Consider the following 15818-nt stretch of genomic DNA (forward strand, 5'->3'; position numbering starts at 1 on the left):
GGTGGACCCTCTGACCACAGAAGGACCATATACAGTGGAACCTTGGTTCTCGAACTTAATCCGTTTCAGAAGTCCATTTGACTCCTGAAATGTTTGAAAACAAAGGCGTGGCTCTGATTGGTGCAGGTGCCCCGGAAACAATAGCCAACAGCCGCATTGGATGTTTGGCTTCCAAAAAATGTTTGAAAACCGGAACACTTACTTCCAGGTTGTTGGCGTTCAGGAGCTGATTTGTTCGTCAACTAAGCCATTCAAGAATCAAGGTTCCACTGTATAATAAAGTGTTTAACCACTGCGGAAATGGGGTAGAGCATTCCTTTAGCAAACCAAAGCATAAACAGAGGGGTCTCGCATAAGCTAACGGGTGTTTCAGAGTTGAGACCTTGGAAGAATATGATAATTAAGGATGTAATAAGGCCTCGTCTTCTGTTCCACCCTGAATCCATTACATGTAGCACTTTTTCCACTCCACTACAGTTTGCCTTCTGCCAAAAACTATGTTACTTGTCTCACTGTTCACTGTGGCAAAATAATGTAACTTACATAATTTACAGAAAATAATTATGCCAATGATGTAAATTACATTGTAATTATGTTAGTGTACCACACTCCAATGCAAAGGAAACAGAATGAGAATGGGGTGGGGAAGGTTTGACATAATTAATTACATATCATTTGTAGACTGAAAGCAACAACAGTGAATACTGATCGTATTTGTGGGGTTGATTTCTGTTCCAGGCATGGGGTAAATGAGCAAACATCAGTAATGTTAATCCTGCATCTGTTTTCATCAACATTCTCCAACATCCCTAATAACAACAGAGCTGCAGCTGAGGGAAAAGAGATGTGGTAATCTATTTCTGGGTTCCTTGAAGTGCTGCATGTTAAAGCACAAAGTGTTGCTTATGACCCCATAAAGTTCCACTTCCCCTTTTCTGTTTATATTTCTGTTAGAATTATATTTCTGTTAGAATTCTGTTAGAATTCTGTTATTTTATTTTCCCGCAGGTATATTTCATTCCTTCTCTGAATTGTCAGTTGATCATAGGCTGAGTTAGGAGCTTCAGGAGATGGCAATACCCTACCACTATCTTGCTAGGCATTTCAATATTTGCATTCCCTGCCATGGGAAAAAATCACAAAGCTCAGAGTTCACCTTGTCTTGCTCCTGGCGGTTCAGAGCTTCCAGCTTCACTCGGTCAAACTCTGACCTGGCAACTGTGAGTTCGCGTTGTGACTCACTGAGCTTTTCTAAAAGGATATTCTTCTCTGCTTCCTTCTTGGACAAAGCCTGGAGGTAGAAAGGAAACCCTCACATATGTAAACAATACTCATAATGCCTTGGAAATTACATTTTTATTATTTATTATTAGCATTTGTTGGGCACCCTATAACACGAGTCCTAAGGATGTCTCATAGCAAGAAATAAAATACAGCAGTACCTCGGGTTACATACGCTTCAGGTTACATATGCTTCAGGTTACAGACTCCGTTAACCCATAAATATTGCTTCAGGTTAAGAACTTTGCTTCAGGATGAGAACAGAAATTGTGCTCCGGTGGCGCGGCAGCAGCAGGAGGCCCCATTAGCTAAAGTGGTGCTTCAGGTTAAGAACAGTTTCAGTTAAGAACGGACCTCCGGAACGAATTAAGTACTTAACCTGAGGTACCACTGTACATGGGTCAAGAGGGAAACACATGTGATCCTTTAGGGTCCTGTTCCCAACTCCAACAACCCTAACGATTCATGCTGGCTGGGCGCAATGGTTAGAGCTGTGGCAGTAGTGTTACACAGACAGTGGCCTGGTTCATACCTCACGCTAAGCCAAACCATGGCTTGAAAGCATGTAGCTTCCTTCCGACTAATGTTACTCTCTCCTCACCTTCTGTTTTTCATTCTCTAGCAGGAGGAGGCTTTCATCCCGGTTCTGCTGCAGAGAGAGGATCTCCTCCATGAACTCCCTTTTTTCAGCTTCATGCTTGGATGCCAGTTCTTCCCTCTCTTGCTGAAGATGATGCACAGCCTCGTCTTTCTGCTCAATCAATGCCAGATGCAGGGCCTCCTGGTGTCAGCAGAGCAAGAAGTTATCAGTTAAACTAGTTGAAATATACTCGGAGTTGAGAGTGGGTTTCATGCTCTTTATTCAGCTCATAGTGGTGAGGAGGAAAGAAAGTTTCCCCAAAGTATCTGCTTTATATACATTATTTAGACAATGGGCTGCACATGATTGGCTAATTCCGGAATTCTCCTGTAGGCCAATCAGGTTGTGGATTCACTTCCATCTGGAGCTGGATTGGGTGGCTCCTGCAGACCAATCATACTGCTGCATTGTTCTAGGACCAATCAGACTGCTACATTTTGGATCCTATTGTTCTAGGACCAATCAGACTGCTGCATTTTGGATCCTATTCAACTCAGTACATAACACTAGTATCCAGGGGTGTTGCAAGAATGGGATCACGGGGCACAGACCCCCCCCAAAACTTTTTTCTAAGTGTACTGAGTGTTTCTGGTAGATAGTGAATTTGGGAGAAATTGAACAGGAGTGATCTTGGTTAACTGAGCAGGATATTATTTAATTTTGAGGGAATACATTATCTAGAGAAGAGGGGGAATTGAATGGAAATTGAATTAATTTGGAGCAGGATGTGCTGGGAAATTAATTGGGAGAAATGAAGAGGAACTAATTTGGGGTGATTGGGGCTAGGATGCAAATTAATGGAATAATTTATCTGGGCTTATTTTGATTGGAAATTTGTTGGCTTTCCTACTGTGACATTTAAATTCTACATTTGCATCTGTACATATATATTAGAATATTCACATGTTATGCAGAGTTGTGTCTGTAGTCTTTTGCCCTGAGTCTTTTAAGTACCTAGCAATGCTCCTATTGGTGTTGAACACAAGCAAGTTCCAGGCAACCAAATCCCTATCTCCAGTGCCTGCCTCAGATTTCCAGTCTCAAACATATCCAAAGCAGTTCAAAGAAACCATGACAGAGACTAACAGGACTCCAGTGAAAAGGAAACCACCCAAATGTGGTACATCCTGTAATTAGAATCCAGTTTGAATCATTTAATACACGTGTATATTTGACAGGTATAAAGGCCATTCATGTGTAGAAATCACAGCTGCCTATATACAGGTACACAGAGTGCTGTATATAAATGTAAGATAAAGGTAAAGGACCCCTGGATGGTTAAGTCCAGTCAAAGGCAACAACAGGGTGCAGAGCTCATCTCACTTTCAGACCGAGGGAGCCAGTGTTTGTCTACAGACAGCTTTCCGTGTCATGTGGCCAGCATGACTAAACCGCTTCTGGCTCAATGGGACACCATGAAAAGTGCCAGAGTGCACAGAAATGCCGTTTACCATCCCGCTACAGTGGTACCTATTTATCTACTTGAACTAGTGCGCTTTCAAACTGCTAGGTTGGCAGAAGGTGGGAAAGAGCAACGAGAGCTCACTCCATTGTGCGGATTCAAACCGCCAACCTTCCGATTGGCAAGTCCAAGAGGCTCAGTGGTTCAAACCACAACGCCACCTACGTCTCCCTTATAAATCTTAAGTATTATTATTAACACATTCAGTAATATGCACTTTTATTTCATCATTTCTTCAAGGACCTTGGGGCAGTGTACATGCACTTTCCCTTCCCTTTATATTCTCACAAGAACCCTTTCAGGTAGTTTAGGCTGAGATACAATGACTAGCGCATTGTCATGGCTGAGGAGAGATTTGAAACCATGTTTCCCTATTCAAGTACCAGCCATTATACTACACCACTGCTCAACACTGTTATTACTAGGAAATGAGCTACTCCTTATTAACGGGTATTATGAAGGAAGCATTCAAATTTATACCACATGAGTGTTCTTCACAACTCATTCAGTATATGTATACAACTTGTGATGTGCTTGGAAATCAGCTCCTATCATCTCAAGTAGTCTTGATACCACAACAACTCACAGTATAGAGAAGAAAGAACAGTTACACAGTCTCTCTCAGCACCAATGGTTGCTAGCTTCACCACCACAACATCATCATCATCATCATTATTATTATTATTATTAACATTGGCATGTTGGGAGCTGCTAGACAACTAGACTGGAGTGGGCAGACAGCAATCATCAGACAGGTTGACAGAGAACTTTAATCTACTTGAATTGTACATACCTAAATATCCAATCTGCACTCAAGTCCCTCCCACAAATTAATAACAGTCTGGAGTCACCCAGAACCCTCTTATTGCTCTAATGACAATGAAAGTGACTTACTATTGAACACTAGAGCTGGATTTGGTTAGTGGACATGGCAATTTTCTAGTACCCAGCTTTCACTCATTTCAACCATCACTGACACTGGACTGAAGAATTTGGTTGCATAAGGGTTAGGAGTCTTCAGCACTGACCTTCTCTTTTCTGAGGCGCTCGAGGTCCTCCTCAAAACCCAGCTTCTGCTTCTTTATGACCTCTTGGAACCCTTGTTGCTCCTCAGTTATCTGGAGTTTAAACATCTCTATTTCTCGCCTCAGTGTGGTTTCCCGAAGCTCAAGTTCATGCTGGGCTTTTCCCAATTCCACTAATGAAAGAAAACAAACACCATCCAGGACAGATCCTTGGGCAACTCTTCAGTATAGGCTGTGACAACAAACTGTTTCTTCAACAGAGGGCACAATTCAGCAAGCAGTTCTTTCAGCTTCATTGCTGTCATTTTTTAAGAAAGCGGCTTTAAAAGTCTCTTGCACCCACATTGCTTTTTATAAAATATCATTTTTTATAAATTGTATTTTTGCACTGATATGTTTTATCGCATCTGGATTTATATATGTGGCTTTAACCAAGTTGAACAGGTTTCACAAAAAACAGCCATCACAAAAAGATAGGATAAAACAAGTAAGTCTGGAAACCTGTTCATTGGCTGATTTTGATGCAAAATTATGTTAAATGGTAATTTGAATGTGTGTCACCAATAACCAGTTATATAATAATAATAATAATAATAATAATAATAATAATAATAATAATTTATTATTTGTACCCCACCCATCTGGCTGGGTTTCCTCAGGCATGCTGGGAGCTTTCCAACAAAGATTAAGAATACATTAAAATGTCACACATTAAAAACTTCCCTGAACAGGGCTGCCTGTATTGTCAGGTATAGTCAGATAACAGGTGAGGTGGTTTTTTAAAAAAAATTATTGGGCACTTTCAGTGGTATCCCAACCACTTAACAATGGCTGTATACATACCATACGTTTAAAGCACATGACTTCTGTCAAAGACTCCTAGGAACTGTATTTTACCTTTTACAGAGCTATGCTTCCCAACACTCTTAACAAACTAGTTCCCAGAATTCTTTGGGGGAAGCCATGTGCTTTCAATGTATGGTTTGTGCACACCTTAATAATTTAAAGGGAAGATTCCATGGAGTTTTGAATCAGACTGAATAATGTGTGTACTATACCTTGAAGAGCCTTTCTGGCAAGCTTGATGCCTTGGTTCTCTCCTTCTAGTTGTTCCTTGCGAGCTTCCAGCTGTGCTGCCAGTTCTTGTGCCTCAAAAAGGCTGGTTTCCAGGGACTCCTTCTCCACTCTAAAGCACATCAGGAAATAATCAAGGCCAGTCAATTAAGCTGTCAATGCCTGGATTCTACAGGCATCTATTTATCCACTACCCCAGAAAGCTTGTTGGCACCAATGATCCCCATCCATCACAGGTACTCTGCCAGCCCTGCTCATCCACAGGAAGTCCAGAGACCAGGAAATGTGCAACAAATAAAAGGGCACCTGCCTGCAGGTTTACACTTAGCTAACTTCCTGTGCTTCTCATTTAGCGCAGAAGCACTGAACAGAGGGGCATAGGCAGCTGCTGCCTGGACAGGCCAGAAGGGAAAAGGAAAAATATATATTTGACTAAAACAAAGAGCAAGGCTGAAACCAAGACACTGAGCCTGTTATGAACTATGGTATGGCATACAAGTGAAGCATATCCACAGGCTTATGCTTTAAAACAGGGGTGAAGAAAGGCTTACTGGCTTATGTTGCATGACTTTGCCTCATGCCACCCCTCCCTTAAGTTAATTTGCAAGCCAGTCTTCAGGAGACCACCAGTTGTTTCATAGCCGCTGGGCATTACCTGAGAGCATCTGCCTCCTCTGTTAACAACTTCCTGTGCCTCTCCAGTGCAGTGAGCTCCACAACCACCTGTGCCTTTTCCTTAGCCATGTCTTCCTTCTCCTGCAGCGTACGGAGCAAGGAGTCTGCTTGCATCTCCATCTCTCGGTGGCTCTGGGCCAGCTGCTCACCTAGAGTTTGCTTCTGGCTGTTCAGCTGGCAAAAAGCAGAGGAAGTGTATGAGAGAGTAAGAGCAGGAAATTAAGAGCCTAATTAGGATCCTGGCTACACAACCCTGTAAACTGGGGCGGCGGGGCGGCTTCTCCAAGTGTTGTTAGACTTCAGCTACCATCAGCCCTGGGCAGCATGGAACATAGGAAACCTCCTTCTACTGAGTCAGAACACTGATCCATCAGGCTCAGGCCTGCCTACACTGACTGGCAGAAGCTTTTCAGGATTTCAGAGAGTGTTCTCTCTTCCACAGTGACCTGGAGATGCTGGGGCCTGAACCTGAGTTCTTCTGCATGCAACATAGTAGCTGGACCACTGTGCTACAGTCCTTCCGCTCAGTGGTCAAAGACGATGGCTGAGGAGTTGTCATCTAACAATGTATGGAGAACCACCAGCTTTCCATCCCTGATATAAACCACTCCTCTTAAGGGCAGTAGTTTGGCAGAGCTGTGCCTCTGTCAGGGACTGGCAGGGTGCTGAGGAGTGCGTGGCAGATGCCACAGGGTCAGAGGCTGCCCCAGGGGAAGGGAACAGCAATTTATGGGGTTTGGTGCCTCCTGTGAGGCAGCACTCAGGGCTGGAGGGAGGGAAGAGTCTGAGCAGAAGGACACTGTGTTAAAAAAACACAGGGGCCTAATTTGAATAGTAGAATGCCTGCCATCTGGTGGGCGGAGGTTTTGTGTTGTGCTCCGGAATCAGCCCCTCCCTTCAGGTGTCCAGTTTAGTTGAGTTAGAGAGGCCAGCTGTCATTCTTGCCTCATTATGTTTTAGTTTCTCCCAGATAGTATGTTATTTTCTTTATTATTAAAGCTTTGTTTGACATATATGAGAGCCACTTACTTTTCTGAAAGAAAAGAAACTCTACCGAAGAATGGTGGAATATCCTAAACTGTGTGAATGAGGGGATATTCCCAGTCTGACAGGAGGATTGATTTTTTTATTTTATTTTAATCACCCCACCCTCCACCACAGAAAGAGAAGAGAGGGTGAATGACACAGGTCAGGAACTGGGGCTGGAGTAAGGGCAGGAGTGTATGAGAAGTCGCAGGTTGCTTGTGCTCGCCCCGTCAGATGCCGGTCCTTAAGGTCAGGTGGAGGTGTGGTTATGCTGTTGCTCCACCAGTCTAGCTCAGAACACCAGCCTGGGGAGGGGAAGCCAGCTACTGAAGTCGGCAGAAGTGTGTGTGTGTTTTCTCTGTGCACCTTAGGAGCTACCGTAAGTGTGTGCTTTGTCAATAAAGAATTAAACTACCAGCCATCCTTGGGCTGAGTGTGCTTAGGACAGTCTCTGAACTCAGTGGTTCTTCTGGACAGGAATCCCAAAATGGTTTGTTTGGATCAACTGTATTGCAGAAGCTTTGCCGAGTGTATCGCCAAGATGTGCTCTTGTGTCAGGGCCAACCTAGTTATTATGAGCAACCATCTGAATCAACAAGTGGCATTTCTCACTGGAACCTTTCGCATATTATATTCTTATATTTATTTATAAAAGTCTTTTTATATCGGAGTAACAGATCCAAGCACAATAACGCTCGAGCACAAGTTATATCTCTACTGTGATCAGAGCTAAATTGGCAACTGAAATGCAATACTGTATAATGCTTTCAACACATCAAACCTCCGCATTTCCAGCAGATCAAACCTGCCAAACCAATATGTTAGCAATCATTGGGGTTGCGGGGTGGGGGGTGGGGAATGCCAAGTGATGCACTCCTGCTTCCCACAACTTTTGCAACCAGGAAAGCAACCGAAGGGCCAAGTTTTTGTAATTCACATAATTTACTCCAAATCTCATGTTTGGCTGCAGCAGGAAAGACTTAGTGATCTATCATGCCCCATTTGTCCCCTCCCCAGCAGAGTACTCAACCAGGAAGACAAAAATTATCCAAAGTCCTCTCTTATTCACATCCTTACTGTATCCTGAGGCAATGAAAAGGTACTGTATTCTGCCCTCTGTTTCATACCTGCATTATTTGGTCCTGAAACTGGATTCTCTCCCTGTGGAGGGAGGCCACTTCTCCTTCCAGTCTCTCCTGCTTCTCTTCTGAGGCCTTGCAGTTCTGCTCCAGATCCTGCTTCTCTGCCCTCGTGCGCATCAGTTCTTGCTCCAAGTGCGCCAGCTGCTCACGCCAACCGGCTTGCTCTTGTTCCAGCTCCCGCTTCCTACTTGAAAGCCTGCTCTTCTCCTCTTCAAGCTGCACAACAAGAGGAAAGACTGGGGTTTGCAGGCTCTAGAAGGGGCGGGGGGAGATAATCCAGCAGGAAAACAAAAGGTGGGCTAGCCTTGGCGGAAAGGAAACGAGGAGACATCCTTATGGCACTTTCACACACGACCCCTGGATTTATTGTTGGATTTGAATGTGCAATCATTAGCACAGAAGAGAAAATGGGAGGGACGCCTTCTGTTATTCAAATGTATATTCTGGTCAATTGTGGGGTGTGTGTGTTATTTTGCTTTTGCATTTGTGGTAAAAACCAACTTGGGAAAAATCTGATTACGTTTCAAGTGTAAAAATAGAACAATAGCTACTTTTTTGCCATTTCTCCCCTCCAACACAGAGATTCTAAGGACCAAATTGTGGTCTAGCTTGCACATCTCTGGGACATGGGTGGTGCTGTGGTCTAAACCACTGAGCCTCTTGGGCTTGCTGATCCGAAGGTCGTGGTTTGAATCCCCGCAATGGGGTGAGCTCCCGTTGCTTGGTCCCTGCTCCTGCCAACCTAGCAGTTTGAAAGCATGCCAAAAAGTGCAAGTAGATAAATAGGTACAGCTCTGGAGGGAAGGTAAACAGTGTTTCCGTGTGCTGCTCTGGTTTCGGTGTTCTGTTGCACCAGAAGCAGCTTAGTCATGCTGGCCACATGACCTGGAAAAACTGTGCGGACAAACGCAGCCTCTAAAGCGAGATGAGCGCCGCAACCCCAGAGTCATCTGTGACTGAACTTAACTGCCAGGGTCCTTTACCTTTTTTGCACATCTCTTCAAACTAAACATTGATTTAAAGGAGAACACACAGTGTAGTCGTACACACACCGCTGACATTATGACTCTTCTCTCCTCCTTCTCCTGCCGCGTGGACAGGAGCTAACCCATGGTCTGGCTTAGCATTATGTCCAAACCCAGGCTTGTGGCTTATTTCTCTCCAAACAAAGCATGAATTGTAAACGATGTTTGCTCTTGGTTTACAGCCCATGGGTAGAGCTATAAGAAAGCAGTGGTTGCTATTCCAACTTGTGCTTGTCAGAATCAGCGCCGTTTCTTTTTCAGTGCAATTATTTGTTTCGCTGACCAGTATTTAACGTAAGTTATATAAGTTTACATAAGTATTTATGGAACTTACATTCATTCCAAAGTAAAGGAAATGTCAAAACAATTTTTTTTTAAAAAAAGTCATTCACTGCATACCATTTGCAGAGTTAGAAAAGCAACACAATGCGAACCAATAATGATCAGACTCACTTGACAGAATTCCATCCCTGACCACAAACAAATGTGTGGACTGCATCAATTTCTGCCTCTTTTTCAGTTTTCATCAGAATTTTCCAACACTACTACTTATAGTTTGTTTGGGGGAAACAACTCATGAGTTCAGATATACTCCTAGCAGTGTGCCAACAACAGAAGGAGTGGAGTGGAGCAAAATGCCTGCAGTTTCAGCAGTGTGCACCAGCATTCACCTTTAAACCATACATTTAGTTAAATGAGGCCTAAATGTGACATAAATTGTGTGAGTGCAATTAACTCATTTTAGAAAACCTAAACGAGAGTCGCGGGGCAGGGGAAGAGGGGCAATCAGCAGTGAGACCACAAGATACGGGAAGGGTTTATCCTTCTCCACTTGTAGTCTAAATGAAAATTGGCTTCCCAAGCTGCTGCTTGAAGAAGGAAGGATGCCTCCCCATTCTCTGCAGTATGTGTGTGTGTGTCTTCACAGTTTCAACCGTGCAGAAACTTTGGGGGTAATTCTGGACTCCGGATTTTCCTTAGGTTTTCTTTTGCTTCCCTTCCTTACCCGCCCCCGCCCCCCACTTGCACAATTCAATGGTGACAGGAAAGGTTTTGCTTTACTTTCTCCCCAAATGGAACAGGCACTTCAATGAGGGCACAGTCTTGAAGGCTACGATAGCAACGCTTGGGTGAATTTTCCCATGTGCTTGTTGTAGGCAGCTTACAAGCTTCCATTAGGCAGCAATCGCATGCTTGAAGTCTTCCGGAAGTTATAAATGCTGTTGGCATAAGCTGTGGAGTGTGTGAGCACTCTTGAGTCCCCCCCATTTCAGGCCTCACTGCAAGTTACAAGCTCTTGGCGGTTACAAGCCCTGCAGGGATGATGGTGCTCATGAGGCCGAAAGCTTTCTGGCACACCATGGGTTTAAAGAGGCTGACAGGAAAGTGTGCATTTTGGCAGCCAGCGAAACCACTGAGGAGAGCTTTGTTTGCTCTGAGCAAGGGACACTCAGGGACTGACAGGCAAACCGGGATTCAGGGCATGTTCTTCCAGGATATGGCTACCACAGTTTTAGGATAAAAAAAAGCTTAGACTAGGACTCAGGGCAGTTGTATTTTGTTTTCGAATTTGCATCTGACAGGGCCAAAGAAGATGAGACAACAGAAGTCCATTATTGGATCTTCCATATTTTTACACTTTTGTAGAAAGTGATGGTGGTGTGTCTGTGTGTTGGACTGGGATCCTAGTACTAAGGGAGGAGAGAATTAGCTCTCTCCAACACATACACTGTTTTCCTGATAATCATTCCCCTTCCCCAGTTGCTGTTTGCCCTATTAGGGAAAATGTACAGTATCATACAAAAATGCTATACTAACAGGATAAACAATAGCTTCAGGGAGTTTTCACAGGTATGTTGGCATTGTGAATGGGGGTGAGAGGGTAACAGACCCTCTCCCAGCAACCAAGTCCCAATTCAATAACCCTACTCCTCCCCACACCTTGTAGGCAGCTGTTTTTTACATTTTACACTAATGAGAGATTCAATTACCGGTATATTCTCCTTTAGTTTAACTCTCATTCTGTCATAAGGCAGAGACAGCACTGCTCAAAGGTTCACAGCAGATTCCTGCCATCTTCCAAACACAACTAGAAGTGATAATTTTAAATCTTGGGCTCTGCTAAATCATTTGCAGCATGCTGTTTGTAGCCCTTAAGGTGATTGTTATACCAGGGGTACAATCTGTTATCTCACCCGCCACCACAATTAAAGCTGGCTCAAATCCTCTGCCAGAGGTAGTTGACTCCACTTGCCCAATGGTAGGGCTCTCTGTGCCTACATGCTCACATAAGCAGCGGCTACACTTAGCTACACCCTCTGCTACACCCTGGCTGTCTTTGTTACCTGTAGAATTATGCGGTTGAGGCTGACTTTGTCATGAGCCAGCCCTTCGTTCAGAGCACCCATCTTGGCTAACGAGTCTCTCAGCACAGCTTCTTCCGATTTCATCTTGTGTATGGAGAGCTCAAGGTTAGCATTGGTGGCTTTAACCTGAGGAGGAAATTGAGATACTGAATTTCACCTCCAACTCCAGGCTGCTTCCCCTTCAAGGCATAGCAATGGTGCCTCAGATGAGAAGCTATGCTTTAGGGAACAGAGATCCATAAACTCATGCCTAATTAACTTTATGGGGCAATCCAGATTTGACGATAGATAGGCAGCCTTTTCCGTGGAAGAAATGGGTCGGTTGTGGAATTTATACATTATATCAGCTGGACGGCATTTTGGTTGTCGTCTTTTATATTGCTGTTTAAATATCATTTACTGAGTGCTTAATGGCAGCATCTTCAATTGCATCTTTTGGTGTCTATTTGTGGACTGTGTGGCTTGGGTGCTTCAGAATCTCCTAAATGGTTAGATAAAATTATTGGATCTTCCCAGAAAGCTAAATCCACAAATGCTGCTTAAAACTGCTTATTGGACCTTTATAAAGTAGATTTTAGGAACTTGGGAGAGTTGTGGAATAGGTAATTAGAATGTGCTATAAAATCCAAATAATGGAAAACTGCTTTAGAGTCTGTCCTGAAAGTTTCTCTAGATTTGAAATTGAGACTGAGCCTGCCCCCCCCCCCAAAGGTGTTTCATGAATACTAGTCTCCACAACAGTTGTACAGGAAGACACGGTCCAATCCAGATAGATGCTGGAAGCGTAATGCTAAAAGGACCTTGTTGAGGCCTATGATGTGGGCATGTCCAGTGAGATATATTATTTTTGGTCTGAAGTTGCTGTCCATGTAAATTTTGCATGGGCAAAATATTTGATATTTGCATATGTTCAGGCACTTTTAAACTATATTACTACAGCTTGGGGATTAATAGCAGGAAAACAAAAGTGAATGTTTTAAGACTTTATGGCCAAGAGACTTATACTTCAAACCTGAAAGAATAAATACCCATTATCCATTATGTCTGAGGACCTCCTCTCTTTTGCCACATTTGAAAAATCTATCCTTGAGGTTTTGTCTTTGTTAAATATATCTATATCTGTATATGGCTTGTGCCACACTTTTTTTAAAAGGATCTATTTGGCCATTCCACATTCAATTTAATACCAATCAGTGCCTTTAAAAACACACACAAAGAAACACACCCTGAAACTAAGAAAGAGAAGAGGGAATCCTTAGCATTTGTGCATACAAAAGTTAAAACTATTTTTCTTTTTAAGATCAAGTTCATTACATAACCAGGCAGTATTATGTTAGGAAAATATAGTTTCCCCCCTGAAAGTTCATTCTAGCCAAAGTGTGGGTGGCAAAGAGATCTGCTACTCACTTCAGCAGAGCCAATCTGAGCTGCTAGGGCAGTGTTCACAAGAATGTTTTACCAAAATAGTTACTCATTCAGGGCCTGCCCTAACACTTTATTGGACCATGGCCTTGGCAGGCACATTATTTCCAAGAAAAAGATTAAACTTAGCACACAGTTTACTGTTTTCAAATATCAAGTCCTGATGATGTGATGGCATGCAATGGCACCTCACCCACAGTTCTGCTTTCCCCTTAAAACATAAGGAACCAAAGCTGTCAGGAATGAAATTTGGTTCTTCTAGAGTGCTGGACTGTCTCAGACTCAGTAATGCTGCCCTCCTGGCTACGTCTCTGGGATTCACAGTCAACTGTCAGCACTGGCTATCAAGCATAGCTGTCAACCGTCCCTTATTTGGCAGGAAACTCCCTTATCCCAGCGCCGTTTCCCACTGCTGTCCCGGATTGTTGATGTCCCTTAAATTTCCCAGGTTTCAAAGGAAGCAGCTCCTCTCCCTCCCTCCCTGCCGGCTGCATTGGTCACCCAATAAGGAGTCTAAGAACGACTGGGGGGTGGAGCTTGCATGCCTTGTGCCAATCAAATCGGCTCCGTTGCCTGGGGACTCGCCTTTGCTCAGCGCTTCCCAGTGGAGAGGTGATGGTGGTTTTCCTTGCTGTATCCCCTTTGCCGGGTTGCTGCGCTGTGGGAACCACTGCTTGAGGCTTCGTTTGGCTGCTGGTTGACTAAAATCCCTTATTTTGGCTGCTGATCCCTTATTTTCGAGGCTGCTGGTCCCTTATTTTCAAATCTGTAAATTGATGGCTATGGCTATCAAGATACAGCAGCTATAATTTTACATTCATTCTCTTTCCCCTTCCTCCATGCCAGGCACTAATAGAAGCCCACACGGAAAGCAAATATTCGGTGACATTTTCCAGAGTAAAAGGGCACTGTGCCTTTCTGCCTGGCATGGCTTTGCAATAAACCAAGCTCCCGAGACTTTTGGCAAGGGGCTTTTCCATAAAACCTTGGAACCCAACCATTACAGATCTATGGCCTTAGCCTGGTGTGACAATACTAGCCTCTCCCTCCAGACTCCCTAGTGCTAGAAGTGGACAGCGACAGGCTACCAGTTGCACTAAGTTGCTGTTATTATTACTTTGCATGTTGCCCAGGAAACTCTTATTATGGGGTGGCTAATAAACTGAATTAATGATGATTAAAAACACATTTCCTGAAAAGTTCAAGGTGGCTAAACAAGAAACATACAAAAACAGTAAATGTTTTACAACTTGTGCTTTGTACCTTTGCCTCCCAAGTCTCTGTACTTGCTGCCAGTCGAGTCCTGCTTTTACACAACCTCTGAACTTAGCCGCTGCCTGTTCCTATCCTTGACTTTGGACAATCCCATACTTTGTTCTTAAGGCTGTCGCCTCTTTTCTTTAATTGGCTTCCTTTCCCATCTGACTACACAAGACTATGCGTGATAAAATCCTTTTACAGCTTTTACAATGCTATATGTAATTACTTCACATATAGAAAATCAAGATTTTGGTTTCCTAGAAAAGCAAATAGATGCTGGGGGGGGGTTGGGGGCCATGTCAGCAATAGTTAGAAACATAAAGGGAGAGGACAATATCCTCAGTTAGGGCAACAGACAGGAGGAGAGTTATTTGGCATATGGAATGTGCCTTCTGGCCACCCTTACTTTGGAAAGTGCTCCGCTCAAGCCTTCCTTCGCACTCTCTAGCATATCCTTCTCCAGCATGGCTTGGTTCAAAGACTCCTTGACTGTCACCAGCTCTTTCTTCAGGGCAGACATCCTTTCCTCAAGCTGCTCCAGGGATCTTTGCCTGAGGAAGAAGAAAAGGTCTAACTATGCCTTGCACCAACCAAGCCAGATTACGCTTAACTCATTGTGCCGATACACCTTGGGATGCCAATTAATGTCGTTGGGGTTCAATTTTTTTATTTCCATTATTACACCTATCTTTCATGACCACATCCTTCTTGTTCCCCGGCAACTGGCATTCAGAGGCTCACTGCTTCTGAAGCAGAATACAGCTAGCATGACTTGCAGCGCTGATAATTCACACGAACTACGCCCAACATTATTAGCAAAGGCTGTCTATCTGCCCAAGTGTGAGAATCTGGAAAAGTCTTTGAAGACCAGCACAGAGAGCAGGATTGCCTTGTGCATCAAAGCACTAGGGACACAACTGCAGCACCTCACCCCCGCTCCAGCTCCTTCTTCGTTCTCTCCCTTTCCTTAATGACATCCTCCTTCTGTTCTTCCAGGAGTTTTCGCTGTCTCTGCAGCTCTCCATTCATAGTCTTCAGCCGCTCCACCTCCAGATGGGAGGAATCGAGCTGCTGATTCAGGCTTTCCACTGCCATTTCTGCAGCCTCCTTCTCTCTGGGGAGTGAAAAAACAGACAAAATATGAGCAACTTGGGGGTCAAGATAATGCACCCTGAAAACAGGCCCCAGTTTGTCTTGGGGTAGAAATACATGCTCTGCTTCCTCCACCTGCTTTTAGTGACCAACCGCCACTTCTCTTTTGCAAGTAGGTGGGCTTACTTTCTTGCAGAGAAGGGGCAGGCAGGAGGAAGGCAATTAATCCTGCCCCACCAAAGGCCTTGAACAGAAAAAAAAAGTTTTCCAGAGGCAGGGAACAAAATCATAGACACATAGTGCAAAGCAACTAAAAGCCATCTATTCA

The 15818-nt window shown here is 43.9% G+C and overlaps 1 protein-coding gene across 7 annotated transcripts in view; it reads right to left on the reverse strand.

Moving 5' to 3' along the window:
• CROCC2 (ciliary rootlet coiled-coil, rootletin family member 2) overlaps nt 1-15818 on the reverse strand; it is an 89259-nt gene that overhangs the window by 44780 nt on the left and 28661 nt on the right. For all 7 annotated transcript variants that reach the window (XM_081861476.1, XM_081861481.1, XM_081861478.1 and 4 more), the window contains 9 exons: nt 15330-15512; nt 14805-14949; nt 11696-11842; nt 8311-8541; nt 6138-6331; nt 5467-5594; nt 4412-4581; nt 1883-2062; nt 1157-1291 (listed from right to left, as the gene is read on the reverse strand). In XM_081861476.1, the coding sequence (XP_081717602.1) occupies nt 1157-1291; nt 1883-2062; nt 4412-4581; nt 5467-5594; nt 6138-6331; nt 8311-8541; nt 11696-11842; nt 14805-14949; nt 15330-15512 (1513 nt within the window). The remainder of the gene's footprint in view (nt 1-1156; nt 1292-1882; nt 2063-4411; nt 4582-5466; nt 5595-6137; nt 6332-8310; nt 8542-11695; nt 11843-14804; nt 14950-15329; nt 15513-15818) is intronic.

Source organism: Podarcis erhardii (assembly GCF_964252035.2).
Source record: "Podarcis erhardii genome assembly, chromosome: 5".
Taxonomy (NCBI): Eukaryota; Metazoa; Chordata; class Lepidosauria; order Squamata; family Lacertidae; genus Podarcis; species Podarcis erhardii.